Raw genomic sequence first — 16,387 nt, 5'->3', positions numbered from 1 at the left:
ATGATCTTTGTCCCCATGTGCAGTTGCAAATCGTAGTCTGGCTTTTTATGGCGGTTTTGGAGCAGTGGCTTCTTCCTTGTTGAGCGACCTTTCAGGTTATGTCGAAATAGGACTCATTTTACTGTGGATATAGATACTTTTGTACCTTTGCTGTTGTTCCGGGAATGATTTTCAGTTTTCGCACCAGAGTACATTCATCTTTAGGAGACAGAACGCATCTCCTTCCTGAGCGGTATGACGGCTGCGTGGTCCCATGGTGTTTATACTTGCGTACTATTGTTTGTACAGATGAACGTGGTAACTTCAGGCGTTTGGAAATTGCTCCCAAGGATGACTTGTGGAGGTCTAAAATGTTAAGGTCTTGGCTGATTTCTTTTGATTTTCCCATGATGTCAAGCAAAGAGGCACTGAGTTTGAAAGTAGACCTTGAAATACATCCACAGGTACACCTCCAATTGACTCAAATGATGTCAATTAGCCTATCAGAAGCTTCTAAAGCCATGACATAATTTTCTGGAATTTTCCAAGCTGTTTAAAGGCACAGTCAACTTAGTGTATGTAAACTTCTGACCCACTGGAATTGTGATACAGTGAATTATAAGTGAAATCATTTGTCTGTAAACAATTGTTGGAAAAATGAATTGCGTCATGCACAAAGTAGATGTCCTAACCGACTTGACAAAACTAGTTTGTTTTAACAAGACATTTGTGGAGTGGTTGAAAAACTAGTTTTAATGACTCTAAGCCCGGTGTATGTATACTTACGACTTCAATTGTAGTCAGTATGCCAAAAGTTCCCAGATGTCATACTAAATTCCCCAAAATATGAATTATACGCGCAGAGGACACTTTTACCGTACTTTAGGGCCCATGATGCAATTCTTCAGGAAATGGGCGTGGCTTCACATCATTTTCAGATTTGAAGGAAATGGTGGAAAATATGTAGCTGAAGTACAAGAGAGTGGATACAAATGAATTGCTTTAACTAATTATGACAAATGTTAAGAAGATGTTGAGCAATGTAGTAAAGTAATGACTTTTCAAGTAAGTTACCTTACACGTTATGTTGGCTGACAATTTGTTAGGTACGTTGTCCTTATGAACCACATAGCATATCATTACAGCAGTTGGCTACTTATGCATCAAACTTGCCAGTATATTAACTATAGGCTAACTAACTACCCAACGTTTATTATATTTTTCCCATCATTCTTAACTTAGCTAAATGGTATAGTCATTGTGCGTTCTCAATGGACATTCGAGTGCTTTCGTAAATTCACTCGATTTCAGAGCACTTTCGTCTGAGTGTACCAGAGTGCAGAATAATGAATTTACGAGCGCTTAAAACACCCGTTGAAGTTGGCCGGTGTCAGTAAACGTTGGCAAAAAAGGGTAATTAAAGTGTTGCCAGCAGCACAGTTACAGTCACCAATGCTCTGGATAACATGAAAACTGCCTAACCAGCTCTGCTAGGGCGAGTAAGATGGTCAGAGTGGTTCATTTGTACCTGGAAGTAGCTAGCAAGCTAACCAACGTTAGCTTGTAAAGTCAGAACGCTCAAATCAACACTACTCCTCGGCTTGAGCGTCCAGTGTGCCCTCCTAACAGCGAAACGCTCGGAATTTACATACTGACAATCTGACAACGCTCTGAATTTACGAGCGCACTCTGGCACTCCAGATTGAATTTAAGAACACACCCTAAGTCGTAAAATATCTAAGTAGTCATTTGTTATGCTAACTAGCTAGCACAAGGTTGCATAGTGATAGGTTTGGTTTCTGAGCTTTTTATATTATTAATCATCAGGTATAATAGAGACATGAGGGGTGCCATAATGAAGCTTGGGAGAGGCTGAGTGCAGGGGAAATGATCACATGTAGCAGTACTGATAAGGGGAGGAACCGTTTAAGGCCCAGATCACTCAGCTCCCTGCGTAGCAATAATGATGCAATGTTTAGTGATAACGAGGAGACTCCACCCAAAGTGAGGTATGTATACTACCACGGATGAAACCATGTTTTTGTCTAATGCAGCTGAATTGACCCTCTGAGCAGAATAAACGTGGTTTAAATCTTTCATAGTATCCGTTGAGTTTGTACTCTGAAAATCAGATCCTAACGATAGCAACAGCATCAATTTCCGGTAGACAGGCGACGAGCTAGTAGGCTCAACTGAAAGGATACTGTTAGTTTAGAGTATACTTAAATTAACTAATAGTATCTGATATACTGTATGTAGTATATACTCATTAAGTATGTAGTATACAGTATGTTAGTATGGGTATTTCGAACACAGCTCTAGTGTATTGTCTTTCTATGTGGCTTTGTTCCAATGTAGCGATCTGTGGGAATTGGGAGTCTCTGGGCTCGGTTGTGTTGATGCTGTGTTACACACTTGTGGACTGTGGCAAATAAAGAACACCACCAAGACTGGTACTCAGGGCTACACAGTGTCAATGTTCGGACGTTTAGTTCTGTGGAATGTGTAGTCAGAAGCAGCAGGACAAGGGTCCAGTTCTCTGTCATGTTGTGCTAACATTCGATTAGGAGGCACCTGATTGGGCTTTGTGTGTAATCATTGGTCAGTACCCCACAGTGTTTTAAACAGCATTTACAAAAGTTTGACTTTGTGCATTTGTCTGACAGTGCTATCTGTATGACTGCTGTCATGTGAAAACATCAAGCAAGATAAGATAGTGAAGAGATGAAATAATTCACATGTCTCCAGGCTTCATCTTCTCACAGTGAAACTGGGCATTGACTAGGGCAGGGCTTGGGTATCTTTTGAATTGATGAGTGGCTCAAATGTACCTTTAATCAACATTAGAGTAAATGCAATGGGTTATTTAGCTGATTTTGGTAGTGTTTGTCTTGAGAGATGAAGAGAATCAGCTACCTCTTCTGTTGTACCCTATTACCATCTGACCCCAGAACTGCTGTTACATAGCCAGGATTTTTTTGAGATATTACCGTGTGATTGTAGGGGCTAGAGATTATATTGAGAGTTAAAGCCCTGATGTTGTTCATTCTATCCTAGGATTTCATTTACTAACCCAGCGGGATACAATGGGATGACAGTAGGTACACGTTTGAGAGCTTTCAGTGGGAGTTTGTCTCGCTTCATCCACATTGTTTGGTTAACGTGTCGTCAGATGTACGAGCAGCGCAGCCAATTCACCAATTTACTGAATTTGCCAAAGCATGCGGTAGTAGTGTCTGGGGTGCAGAAGAGGTTTTCATATTTGGAGAGCAGCTGAATGTTCCCTCCAACGAACCCCTGAGTGGATGACTCTGAGCATCTTATTCTGGGTGGCTGGGTGAGAATACAGGACTTCTGTGAGCAGTAGGCTATTACACATAATAAGCTATTTACTCACTACTGTGAGACACTCCAGTCACCGTGCATTTTCCTTTGGATCATTTGAATATGTTGGATGAAGGCATGAGTTGCACTGAGTTAAAAAAAAACATTTGTATTCAGGTGGATACTGTGGTGTGCTGGTCCCGTGTGGCTCAGTTGGTAAAGCATGGTGCTTGCAACACCAGGGTTGTTGGTTCAATTCCCACAGGGGACAAGTTCACAAAATGTATCCACTCACTACTGTAAATGGCTCTGGAAATGAGTGTCTGTTAAATGACAAAAAATGTTAATGTGGGGAATGTTTCACCCCACTCTTCCTCCACCCTTTGGTAAATCACATTTTATTGGTCACAGGCGCCGAATACCGTAAATGCTTATTTACGAGCCCATTCCCATTAATGTAGAGTTAAAAAGTAAGAAAAATATTTGCAAAAAAAACAAGTAAGGAAATAGTAACGCAATAAAAGAACAATAGCGAGGCTAGATACCAGGAGAAACAATACAGAGTCAATGTGCAGGGGTACCAGGTAGTTGAGGTAAATTAGGTAATAGAGCATGTACATGTAGGTAGGGGTAAAAGGGACTAGGCAATCAGGATAGATAATAAACAGAGTGTGAAGTGTGCGTGTGCGTGTGTGTGTGTGTGTGTGTGGCATCAATATGTGTGTGTGTGTGTGTGAGCGTATGTAGTGTGTGTGTGGCGTCAGTGTGTGTGTGTGTGGCGCCAATATGTGTGTTTGTGTTAGCGTGTGTGTTAGCGTGTGTCTTTTGGAGTGTCAGTGTTGTATCTGTGAGTGTGTGGATAGAGTCTAGTGAGTGTGCATTGAGTCAGTGCAAAAAAATAACAACAACATTTTTTTTACAAAATGGGGTCAATGTAAATAGTCCAGGTAGCCAGTTGATTAACTGCTCAGCAGTCTTATGGCTTGCGGGTGGAAGCTGTTCGGGAGCCTTTTAGTCTCAAACTCTGGTACCGCTTGCCGTGCGGTAGCAGAGAGAACAGTCTATGACTTGGATGGCTGGAGTCTTTGACAATTTTTAGGGCCTTCCTCTAACACCGCCTGGTGTAGAGGTCCTGGATGGCAGGGAGTTCGGCCCCAGTGATCTACACTATATATACAAAATAATGTGTACATTCGGCTATTTCACATTTACATAAGTATTCTGACCCTTCACTCAGTACTTTGTTGAAGCACCTTTGGCAGCGATTACAGCCTCCAGTGTTCTTGAGTTTGACGCAACAAGCTTGGCACACCTGTATTTGGGGAGTTTCTCCGATTCTTCTCTGCAGATCCTCTCGAGCTCTGTCAGGTTGGATGGGGAGTGTCACTGAACAGCTATTTTCAGGTCTCCAGAGTTGTTTGATTTGGTTCAAGTCTGGGCTCTAGCTGGGCCAGTCAAGGACATTCAAAGACTTATCCCAAAGCCACCCCTGCGTTGTCTTGGATGTGTGCTTAGGGTCGTTGTCCTGTTGGAAGGTGCATTTTCTTTCCTCCAGATGTGACGCTTGACATTCAGGCCAAAGAGTTCAATCTTGGTTCCATCAGACCAGAGAATCTTGTTTCTCATGGTCTGAGAGTCTTTAGGTGCCTTTTGGCAAACTCCAAGCGGGCTGTCAAGTGCCTTTTACAGAGGAGTGGCTTCCGTCTGGCCACTCTACCATAAAGGCCTGATTGGTGGAGTGCTGCAGAGATGGTTGTCCTTCTGGAAGCTTCTCCCATCTCCACAGAGAACTCTGGAGCTCTGTCAGAGTGACCATTGGGTTCTTGGTCACCTCTCTGACCAAGGCCCTTCTCCCCCGATTGCTCAGTTTTGCAGGGCGACCAGCTCTAGGAATATTCTTGGTGGTTCCAACTTCTTCCATTTAAGAATGATGGAGGTCACTGTGTTCTTGGGGACCTTCAATGTTGCAGAAATGTTTTAGTAGCCTTCCCCAGATATGTGCCTACACAATCCTGTTTCGGGGCTCTACAGACAATTCCTTTGACCTCATGGCTTGGTTTTTGCTCTAACATGCACTGTCAACTGTGGGACCTTATATAGACAGGTGTGTGCTTTTCCAAGTCATGTCCAATCAATTGAATTTACCACAGGTGGACTCCAATCAAGTTGTAGAAACATCTCAAGGATGATCAGTGGAAACAGGATGCACATGAGCTCAATTTCGAATCTCATAGCAAAGGGTCTGAATACTTATCTAAATAAAGTATTTCTGTTTTTTTATTTTAATAAATTTGCTAATATTTAAAAAACCTGTCGTCCGTCCGTCCGTCCCCCCCAAACTTACTCTTGAAAGTTGTAATAGTAGAATGCACAAGGTGCAATTTTGAAATTGGGTAGTGCATCATCAGTTTTCCTCTTGTTAGTCATTGCAGACCTTAGAGAGCTACAGTATAACTTGTCAGAAATGTCCAGAGCAACTGTCAGCTCAGGTTTTTTTGCCAGGTTTTTTAGCCCATAGATTTTGTTCTAATGTTTGAGTCACTCAAATATCATATGAATACAAATTAAACATGGCAAAATGTATAGAATTACAAGACAATTAGCTTTAAAACTGCAACATTTTCTCTGCACCCCATGACAAAATGTGTAGAATTACAGGAAATAAGGGGATGTTCCCCAATGCTGGAAGGGGGGCCTGAGTGAAAAAGTTTGGGAACCACTGCAATAGAGATTGCGTCATTTGTGGATCTGTTGGGGCGGTATGTGAATTGGAGTGGGTCCAGGATTTAATTAATGTGAGCCATGACTAGCCTAAAAGCCTTTCATGGGTACAGATGTGAGTGCTACGGGGCGGTAGTCATTTAGACAGGTTACCTTGGCGTTCTTGTGCACAGGGACTATGTTGGTTTGCTTGAAACATGTTGACTGTAAAATGGTAATTCATCAAGTAATAGTGAAATGATCAAATGTCAGAAATCAAGTCAAGAATGCCATTATGACTGTATCACATCAGCATTGGACAACAGCCAACTAGTTTAATCAGTTCTTGCTATGAGCTCAGATTATTCCCCTTTAGAATTTAAGAGCCAGACCTAATGATTTTGGTATGAAATATATGACTCTGGTTTAATAAAGGGCGCTCTGTGTCTCTTATCCTTAGATAATTGTTTTCCTTTCTTCTCTTGGATCTGACCCGGGATTCATTTAGCCTTCACAAATGAACATGGGAAAAGACGAGCTAATAAACAGTGAATATCCTGTCAGTGGAGAGGGTCAGACTTGGATAGGGTCAGAGGAGAAGAGGACAGAGTAAATGCATTTTCACAATAAGCACTTGTCTTTCAAATACATTGCTACAGTTGTTAGTTTGCGAACTAGTGAATTTTGGCCATATTATCATAGACATGGTATCATTCAAAAGACCTCTAAACAAGACATGGTATCAAGAACAAGATACAACTAACTGAAACAAGCCACCTATGATTCCCCACATGGCAGCTTCCTGTCATTGTTGCTAGCAATCTGATCAGAATCATAACAATGTTTTGTCACTCATTTTGTGGCACAGAGTCAATGTGGATTACTCTACACGCAGTCAGAGTCAGTAGCCGCAGCATCGCCCAACATCTAAATCTAAACAGATTGGCTAGTGAAACACACACTTGGCACTCTGATTGGACCAACAAACTGTCAATCAGCACAGGATCTGGTGCAACGCAAACGTCAAATTGCAGGGAGAGAGGATTGTCATAATAAATAAATATGCAGCTCCAAAAAATGTGGTGATCAAGAATATGAACTGTTTACTCTGCAAGCCCACCAGCAATGGGGCAACAATTGCTAGCTTTGGCCTACTGGTCTTTTGGTATGTAACAATTGCTTGAAATTGATTATTTACTTATGAAGCTTTTATTTGGAATTTGTTATTAAAATTAATTATGCACCATAGGCGCGGCTCTTCACTTGCGCTCTCCAAACTCACGCCAGTGGAGTTATTTTTAGATTTTGTTGAAATGTTTGATATTGCTTTCACACGTTTAAATGCATAGGCCCTATGTGGTAAATCTATATTATATATAATACTACAGTAATTGCTATCGTGTCATCATTCCATCCCCGTACCATTTATTGCAACAGGTAGACATTTCTGTTTCATGTTTGATAGGTCTACAATACATTTTCATTTAGCCATCCATTTGTTACCCTGCTCTGAGTGGGCGCAACGTTTATAGTGCACATGAACGGTCGCAAGACTCATGGGGTAGAAGTTCTGTTTATTTAATTCAATGTAACATTTCCTGTATTCATATTTCCCTGATTATGTCGGAGTTCCATGTGTCTGTGTCCTATGTTCTAGACGATGTTGCTATAGTAGCCCCCGCGCCTCAGTGAACATAGAAATAGGATACGTGGCCTGCGCTCCACGCTTCGGAGTCAGAACGTTGAATAAGAGAACATTATTGTTCCATGTATGCATGGTGTTGAAATATCATTAGCACTCATTAAGTCGGATTAAAGACAAATGTACCATTTTAACAATGGATGTGGAAATTGCCTTTTATATTGTAGAATCAGTTTATTCGTTGTAATTGCCAATTGGGTAATTGTATGGTCCTGAGGGCCAAAGTAAGGCTCTATACTCTCCCCCTCTACCTGTGTCCGTTCAGATAGGACAGGTTAAGCCTGACACAGAGGTTATTTATTTTGGGCTATTGCCCGTGTATATCCGTGAATATTTAGTAAATCTACTTGTATATTTTTGATAATATGACACTTTCACCATTGGATCACCAAGACCTGGAAATAAATCTACACTCTGAGCACTTCAACCTGCCCTGCCTTCTGCTGATTACAGGCCCTTACCACAGCTACAAGGTCTATATTTTACAATTACATAATCCAAAGGTGTTGAGGACAAAATAATGAAAAGGGCTGTCTGGTAGCCTCAATAAATAGACAAAGATTTGTATTTGAAGTCATTGCACGTATAGATTTTTTTTTACTGGACTTGAAAACTTCTGACTGGACTTGACTTGCTGTTAGAATGCACGACTTGGACTTGACTCCAGTCTTGACCTGTTCTACTTGGGACTCGACTTGAGACTCGGACCTTGTCCCACCTCTGCGGCCTTCTACCCCTGCGATGCGAGCTTAACATTTTCGTGACTTTGTCAGGCAACCCGTCTATAAGGTGTGTATGTGTTTGAGGGCTGGTGAGTCGAGTGTATTATCTGTTCTGGGACCAGTCTGAATGGCCGTGTGTGGGAGAGTGGCCTCTCATTAGCCCTGCTCTCAGATCAGCTCTTTGAAGTGTGATGAAAGGGGACTGGCAGATGAAGTGTTGTGTATTCAGGGAAGATCCCCCACCTACCACCCACCACATTGTACTAAGGTGTGAGTGAGAGACTATAAGCAGAGACACTTCAGCTACCACCCTTACCAGCTAAGACTGCACAGTGCATGGGCCCTGGGCTTTAACGCATTGGCCTTTATGCAATCTGAGTTTCCTGATATGCCCCGTTGTCTAAATTGTGAGTTGTTGTACCCCCCCATCCCCCAGACTGCAGGACCAAGGGTCAGTTCAACGCCCTGTCCTACCATTTCAGAGGGCGCAGGTCAGTGGATCAGAGCTCTGCAGACAAGAAGCCTGCCAACAGCATAGAGCAGAACATCAGGTAACTACTAATGCCACTTGTTTGGTACCTTGTCGTTCTCTGACTACATTAAGTTCCTTGGATGTGATAACCATTCTGCGTCATAGCTAACAACTGTGGTGACTAAAACCATTATAACTTACAAAGTTATGCTATAATTAGGTTGTGCTGAATTTTGGGATGTGTTTTCTTACATTCCAGCCCAGCTGAAGACGCTACTGAAAATCTTGTGAATGTCACCCTCACCTCACAACAAAGCACTGAACCCTCGCTGAATGACTTCCAAGACTTTGTCGTAGACATGCAGAAGACAATCACAAGTTTACGAAAGCAGGTGAGAGCAGTTGTATACTGCACACAGGCTACATCAGCTGGGTTTGTTCCTCACGACTTGAGTGTTACCCCAATTTCATTCTGGCTGCTCAGCACACATTCAAATAGCAACAACAGGTATTTTTGGGGTAGTGATTTGAGTGCTTATTTCCCTCCTTCCTTTACACTGCAAGTCCAGACATGTTCAGCTCAGGCTCTTACAGGTAGAACCCATACAGAACCGTGTAGAATCCAGACACTGTTCCAATATTATTATTAGCCTATTTTCAATATCCCCAGATTGAATGTGATATGCTGCCTGAGGGTAGATGATCATATAGCATGTAGCACACTGGGGTGGGATGAAGGGGAACTAACGGTGCTGTAGGCTAACATGGCTTTGATTAAGTCCTCACCGGTATAGAGGATTTAAACAGACTGGGCCCTGAGTCCCAGCTTTGGCCCCTCTGTGTGCTGCCTAGGTCTTTCAATGCTAAGGGAGGGGTATTAATTGTAAGTCGATGGTTAAATAAATCTAGGTTGTTCGCGCTGACTCGTATTACAGGAAAGACGTGGGCTGTGTGTGTGTGTACATATGTGTGTACGTGCTTTGTGTGGCGCTCTGCTCTTCAGTTAGCTGAGAAAGATGGCATCACGGGCCTCATGGGGTGCATTACTAAAGCAGTAAGGCCAGAGGAGGTGTGGTATATGGCCAATAAGGCACGGCTAAGGGCTGTTCTTACGGATGACGCAATGCCTGGAGTGCCTGGACACAGCCTTTAGCCGTGGTATAGTCTCCATATATCAGAAACCCCTGAGGAGCGTTATTGCTATTATAAACTGGTTACCAACGTAATTGGATCTGTAAAACTAAATGTTTTGTTATAGTTCAGCCAATCAGAATTCGGGACTCAAACCACCTAGTTTATAAAATAGTCTAACCTGGCTCTCCATACCTGCTTTTCTTCATCTCCATTTACCCCTCCTGTCCCTGTCTGTCTGTGCAGATTAAACGACTAGAAGCTCGTCTGAGTAAGACAGACTGCACTGATGCGGCGGGTCGTGAGCGATCGGACGGAGAGAGGTGGAAGAATGATCCATGTTCCACATGCGAGTGCAAAGTATGTACACACACACACACACATACTGTATGTGTCCATACAGACCACACACACAAGTGCACACTACACACAGACTTGCACAACCACAGTCTATTCACCACCCACTCCTCAACAGGCACACAGTGCGATGTGTACAGTATATTCACTTTTCACATTCACACCCAGTTTATCAGGCCTGTTTGCCACTCTTCCCACACCTTTTTACACTGTCCGGAGTTGGGCTAGCTGATTAGTTTGACAGTGCCAGCACCACTCCGCTCAGCACCATGCCAGTGCCAGAATACACCTGTCCTCTGTCCTTGTCTGGCGCCATTGGCCAGCATTACATCCTCTCTCTCTACCTTTTGGCAGTACCAACCTTCTGGCACGGCAGACCCATGTACAATATGTCACCTTTCTGCTTGACCAACTCATTTGATCTCTTTATCTCCATGACTCTCTCGTCTCTCACTGTTCTAACTGTTGGCAGAGGGGAAGGTCTCTCATGCCAAACCTGACGGTCCCCCTCTCTATTTCTCTCCCTCTTTCCCTCACTCTCTCTCCCTCTATCTCTTTTTGTCTTCCCTCACTCCAGGGTGCCCAGGTGACGTGTTTGGTGGAGTCGTGTCCGCCGGTGGAGTGCCAGAGGCCTGTGAAGCTAAAAGGAGCATGCTGCCCCGTGTGTCACAACCAGGGAGAGGGAGCGGCCAGCAACAGCCATACCCAGACAGGGAAACAGGCACCGGGTAGCCACCAGCATGTATAACGTCTCAGGGGCCACCGTGTAAACACACAGAGGGAGAGACCCTGACGGTGTGCTTACTTTACAGCCACCTGCACCCAATTGCCTCGTTTTTTATTTTTTATTTTTTTTACAAAAATCATAAATATTTTTTTTTAATTGATTTTGATTGTCATGTCTCCATGGCCAACTAACTGCTGGAGGCTTGGTTTCAAATCCACTGGCAACGGGAGAGCAGTCACTATTAATCTGCTTCCTTCTGGAACGATGAATGGCTGGATGAATAATTGGATGGATGGACAGATGGACAACCCCCCTTCCTGGCCCGGGGCCTCCCAAACAGGGCCTCAGATAGTCTCTGATCTGAAGTGTTACCCCACCACTGCATTTGAAGGCCACACAAAATGGCTGAAACACATGTGTGGTGTGAAGAGGAGGGAATGGCACTGCAGCCGCGCAGGAAGGGGAAGTAGGTCGGCCATGTTGTCTCACAAAGCTTTCTCAGGTTAGAGATGCCGGAAAAAAACTGGTGCTATTTGTCCCCTTTATCTTAACGATTTAGTCACTAAAAATGTCAAAGTATTGTTTTTGTTTTGTTTGTTTTTTAACAATATGCAAAGCAACATATACACTCATTATGTGCCTTCTCATCTTTAAAAAAAAATGCATTTGAGATAACCTTTTTTTATTTGCTCGAAATACATTTTATGTACAAAATTACTTCCGCTTTTACAAAATGTTTATGGTGCTCTATAACATATTCTAAATACCGGTATGTATTTCTCCCTTTTGTATCACCTGCTTACATATGAAGATAATGTGAAGCCCTACAAAAACTTTTGTAATGCAAAGATGTCTACTGATTATTACCTTGTTATCACATCTGTCTCCAATGGCAACTGTTGGTGAACTAAATAACATCTGGTATTTAGATATGTTATCTCCTCAAGGCCATGTCAACACTTTTATCAACTTGAGGGATGTTGGTTGGAACTGCGGCTTGGGGTTGGGGTTGGGTTTGAGGCGGGATGTTCTCTTTTGGCCTAACCACTTCTTACTGGAAGGCATAATGCATTTTTATCTCTCAAGATGTACTGCTTTTTTCACACTCCCATGTTGTAAAAGCAGTGAAAAGCCATTTGTTACCACTGTAGAGATGTAGTAGTTTTTGTCCCGACATTTTCAGTTTGCCTAATCCCTCAGTGCCTACTGCAAACCTACCACAGCAGTATTCTCAGTCTTACCCCTAGTTGTCCCATCCACCCCTCTGTCCAGCATTAACCCATACTCAAACGTAGACATTGTAGGACTGCAGCCATACCACTTTACTTTAACTATCTGGTGCTCTCATAACCAAACCCACAGCTTTTCAGCTCCAGTTTACAGAAGGACGCTCACATACATGCATTCCTTTCCCATTCCCAAGCACTCAGTCAATATGATGTTGTAACCATTCTCCTCTGTGTGCTGGAGAGTGTGTGTGTGTGTGTGTGTGTGTGTGTGTGTGTGTGTGTGTGTGTGTGTGTGTGTGTGTGTGTGTGTGTGTGTGTGTGTGTGTGTGTGTGTGTGTGTGTGTGTGTGTGACCAATCATCCGTTTCTTCTGACGGCTCCTCGGAGCGTCTCTTTAGTGTTAACGCGGGTGATAAACCTCGCCTGGCTCTCATCTCTTAGGTTCCTGGGAGACGATGGAGATGGAGGTGACGTCATTTGGCCGGGTGTGCGAGGCGCAGACTTTGACCTCTCTGACCCCCACTTCTATCTAATGGAAGCCAGATGGGAGGGGAGGGGGAACGGGAGAGGATGCCAATCAAATATCTGGCGCTGCTTTATTTCTGGAGGCTGTCTATTGTTAGTAATCAGCCAACTGAGTGTGTCCCGCTGACAGACACACACACATACAGGCCCAAATACCAGTCACTCAGCCCCTTGTGCTGGTCCACTCTGCTCAAACAGTGATTCATAGTTATCTTCTGCATTATCTTTGTGTTGTCATGGTGATGTGCTCAGAATGTCCCAGAAATCCGATACAGTATGTACAGTATGCTGGAGGTGTTTGGGGTTTCTCCAAGAATGTCAAAGCAATCATGTGATGGTGGTGGAGCCTCATAGCAATGTTGGCACATTGGTATCAAACCACATGGATGTTCCCTGCTTTTGTGTTGTAGACCTATACAGTTTCATCTCCTTCAGTGTTTAACCTTTTATTTTCTCCTCCCTGTCATTGCCTTTGCGGTACCATTGTTTTTACTCCTGCTCCAGTGTGTGTGTCTGTACAGTGTGTGTGTGAATGTGTATGCGTGAACTCCCAGGGCTTGGCTCCCACTTTTTATTTTCATTCTAACCCCTCATCTTAGTGGTCTCTCTTTTGTTCCCCAAACCCACCACTGTCAACGGAATGCACTGCTCTACCAGACTGAACATGCTTCACCTACACTGTCCCAACGTCAGTGGTCAAAGTGGATACCTATCTGACAATTGTATTGTAAGTTTGCCAAAGAATTGTTTGCACTGTAATGTACGCCTCTACAATAATAATAATAATAATAAAAATAGGCCACATTTGAAATACACAACCACAATGTTTGTGTCTGGCCTATTATTTCCCGAGTGGATGCTGCTTCTCCCTTTAGATATGTTTCCTAACAGTCTCCGTATGGGTAAACATGTACAATACTGCCTCGCGTAAAGAAGATTGATAATCGAGTTGTATGTCTTAAAACAGATGTGACCTAACACAGTTTTTCCCCAATGCTCGCAATCCTGTACTGTTCTACTGTATATAGCCATTCCTCATGGTCTGTTGTGATATGGATTTTAGACTTGAGTGGAGAACAAAAGTAAGTCGTGTTTAATGAATACTTGTTGTCGTGGAAACCCTATCCCCTGTGTGACTAAGGGAAATCTGTCTGTGGGTATCTGTGTTGTGGCATTGTGGAGTTAAACAGACCCAGATGTACTATGGGTTTACTAGTTGGAGGATGGCTGTGCTTCATTTCATTTCTCTCTAGATTGGTCTGTAGAATGATAGAAATGTTCTGTTTTGGGACCTACCAATGTCTTTGGTTACCTCATCTATAGGGACAGTTGTTTTCCCTGACCAGCTTTACTCTTGTGTGGGAACGAACAATGCCTTTTGATACCTGATGTAATTATAGATTTAGTCACATCCTCATTGTAAATTGTTCCCCCTCCCTTTGTGTGGTGCACAGATGTGTTGTAAACAGACCAACAAGCATCAGAAAGCTTTGTTAACCAAACAGGAGACAGCTGGTGTTTACTGAATGACATCTCTTCCATTGATCCTCAAACATTAGTACTGTTATGCATCATCATCATGCCATGGGTGCTTTTTGAATGTTTTTGTGAGGAAAAGCCTGTCTCAGATGTACCTCGGGTAAAAATGAACGGGATCTTTTCAACCAAAGTGTTCACTTGAAAGGACTTTTATTTTCAAGTAGGATGTCTGATGCAATGATTTATTGTAGCTCTTACAAAGATATCCCAACCATTGTCTCTGGATTATGTCTTCAGCAGTCTGTCCCGGGATTGCCTTCAACATTTAACCTAATTTGGTTCTGAAACCCTGGAACAAATAGTCCTACACTACTCTTCAAAGGTTTGGGGTCACTTAGAAATGTCCTTGTTTTCCATGAAAACGTACATGAAATGAGTTGCAAAATTAATAGGAAATTTAGTCAAGACGTTGACAAGGTTCTAAATAATGATTTTTAATTGAAATAATAATTGTGTCCTTCAAACTTTGCTTTCGTCAAAGAATCCTCCATTTGCAGCAATTACAGCCTTGCAGACCTTTGGCATTCTAGTTGTCAATTTGTTGAGGTAATCTGAAGAGATTTCTCCCCATGCTTCCTGAAGTATCTCCCACAAATTGGATTGGCTTGATGGGCACTTCTTACGTACCATAAGGTTGAGATCCGGTGACTGCTCGCCACTCCATTATAGACAGAATACCAGCTGACTGCTTCTTCCCTCAATAGTTCTTGCATAGTTTGGAGCTGTGCTTTGGGTCATTGTCCTGTTGTAGGAGGAAATTGGCTCCAATTAAGTGCCGTCCACAGGGTATGGCATGGCGTTGCAAAATGGAGTGATAGCCTTCCTTCTTCAAGATCCCTTTTACCCTGTACAAATCTCCCACTTTACCACCACCAAAGCACCCCCAGACCATCACATTGCCTCCACCATGCTTGACAGATGGCGCCAAGCAATCCTCTAGCATATTTTCATTTTTTCTGCATCTCACGAATGTTCTTCTTTGTGATCCGAACACCTCAAACTTAGATTTGTCTGTCCATAACACTTTTTGCCAATCTTCCTCTGTCCAGTGTCTGTGTTATTTTGCCCATCTTAATCTTTTCTTTTTATTGGCCAGTCTGACATATGGCTTTTTCTTTGCAACTCTGCCTAGAAGGCCAGCATCCCGGAGTCGCCTCTTCACTGTTGACGTTGAGACTGGTGTTTAGAGGGTACTATTTAATGAAGCTGCCAGTTGAGGACTTGTGAGGCATCTGTTTCTCAAACTAGACACTCTAATGTACTTGTCCTCTTGCTCAGTTGTGCACAGGGGCCTCCCACTCCTTTTTCTATTCTGGTTAGAGCCAGTTTGCGCTGTTCTGTGAAGGGAGTAGTACACAGCGTTGTACAAGATCTTTAGTTTCTTGGCAATTTCTCACATGGAATAGCCTTCATTTCTCAGAACAAGAATAGACTGATGAGTTTCAGAAGAAAGTTATTTGTTTCTGGCCATTTTGAGCCTGTAATCGAACCCAAAAATGCTGATGCTCCAGATACTCAACTAGTCTTAAGAAGGCCAGATTTATTGCTTCTTTAATCAGCACAGCAGTTTTCAGCTGTGCTAACATAATTGCAAAAGGGTTTTCTAATGATTAATTAGCCTTTTAAAATGATAAACCTGGATTAGCTAACACAACGTGCCATTGGAACACAGGAGTGATGGTTGCTGATAATGGGCCTCTGTATGCCTATGTAGATATTCCATAAAAAAATCTTCCGTTTCCAGCTACAATAGTCATATACAACATTAACAATGTCTACACCGTACATTATTTCTGATCAATTTGATGTTATTTTAAAGGACATTTCTAAGTGACCCCAAACTTTTGAACATTAGTGTACATTGGGATTACAATTTATTCATAATGAGAAAGTAGTGAGTGAATGAAAAGTTCTCCATGATGCTGAACCATGACGGAGTATTAATCAAACAAGCTCCTGTCTTGTCATGCAGCAGTCTGCT

General features: G+C 42.8%; 1 protein-coding gene across 3 annotated transcripts in view; it reads left to right on the top strand.

The window, feature by feature from the left end:
- Positions 1-13,691, top strand: part of LOC139530660 (peroxidasin-like) — an 82,144-nt gene extending 68,453 nt beyond the window's left edge. For 2 of the 3 annotated variants that reach the window (XM_071327248.1, XM_071327247.1), the window contains 4 exons: positions 8,864-8,978; positions 9,159-9,291; positions 10,277-10,390; positions 10,965-13,691. In XM_071327248.1, the coding sequence (XP_071183349.1) occupies positions 8,864-8,978; positions 9,159-9,291; positions 10,277-10,390; positions 10,965-11,135 (533 nt within the window). In that variant the 3' untranslated portion in view covers positions 11,136-13,691. The remainder of the gene's footprint in view (positions 1-8,863; positions 8,979-9,158; positions 9,292-10,276; positions 10,391-10,964) is intronic. The other variant, XR_011666094.1, reaches the window with a different exon arrangement.
- The last annotated feature ends 2,696 nt before the right edge of the window (positions 13,692-16,387 follow it).

The sequence above is a fragment of the Salvelinus alpinus genome, chromosome 9 (assembly GCF_045679555.1).
Source record: "Salvelinus alpinus chromosome 9, SLU_Salpinus.1, whole genome shotgun sequence".
NCBI classification, from domain to species: Eukaryota; Metazoa; Chordata; class Actinopteri; order Salmoniformes; family Salmonidae; genus Salvelinus; species Salvelinus alpinus.
The sequence above is the reverse complement of the archived record's forward strand: the minus strand, read 5'-3'. Positions and strand labels throughout refer to the sequence as shown.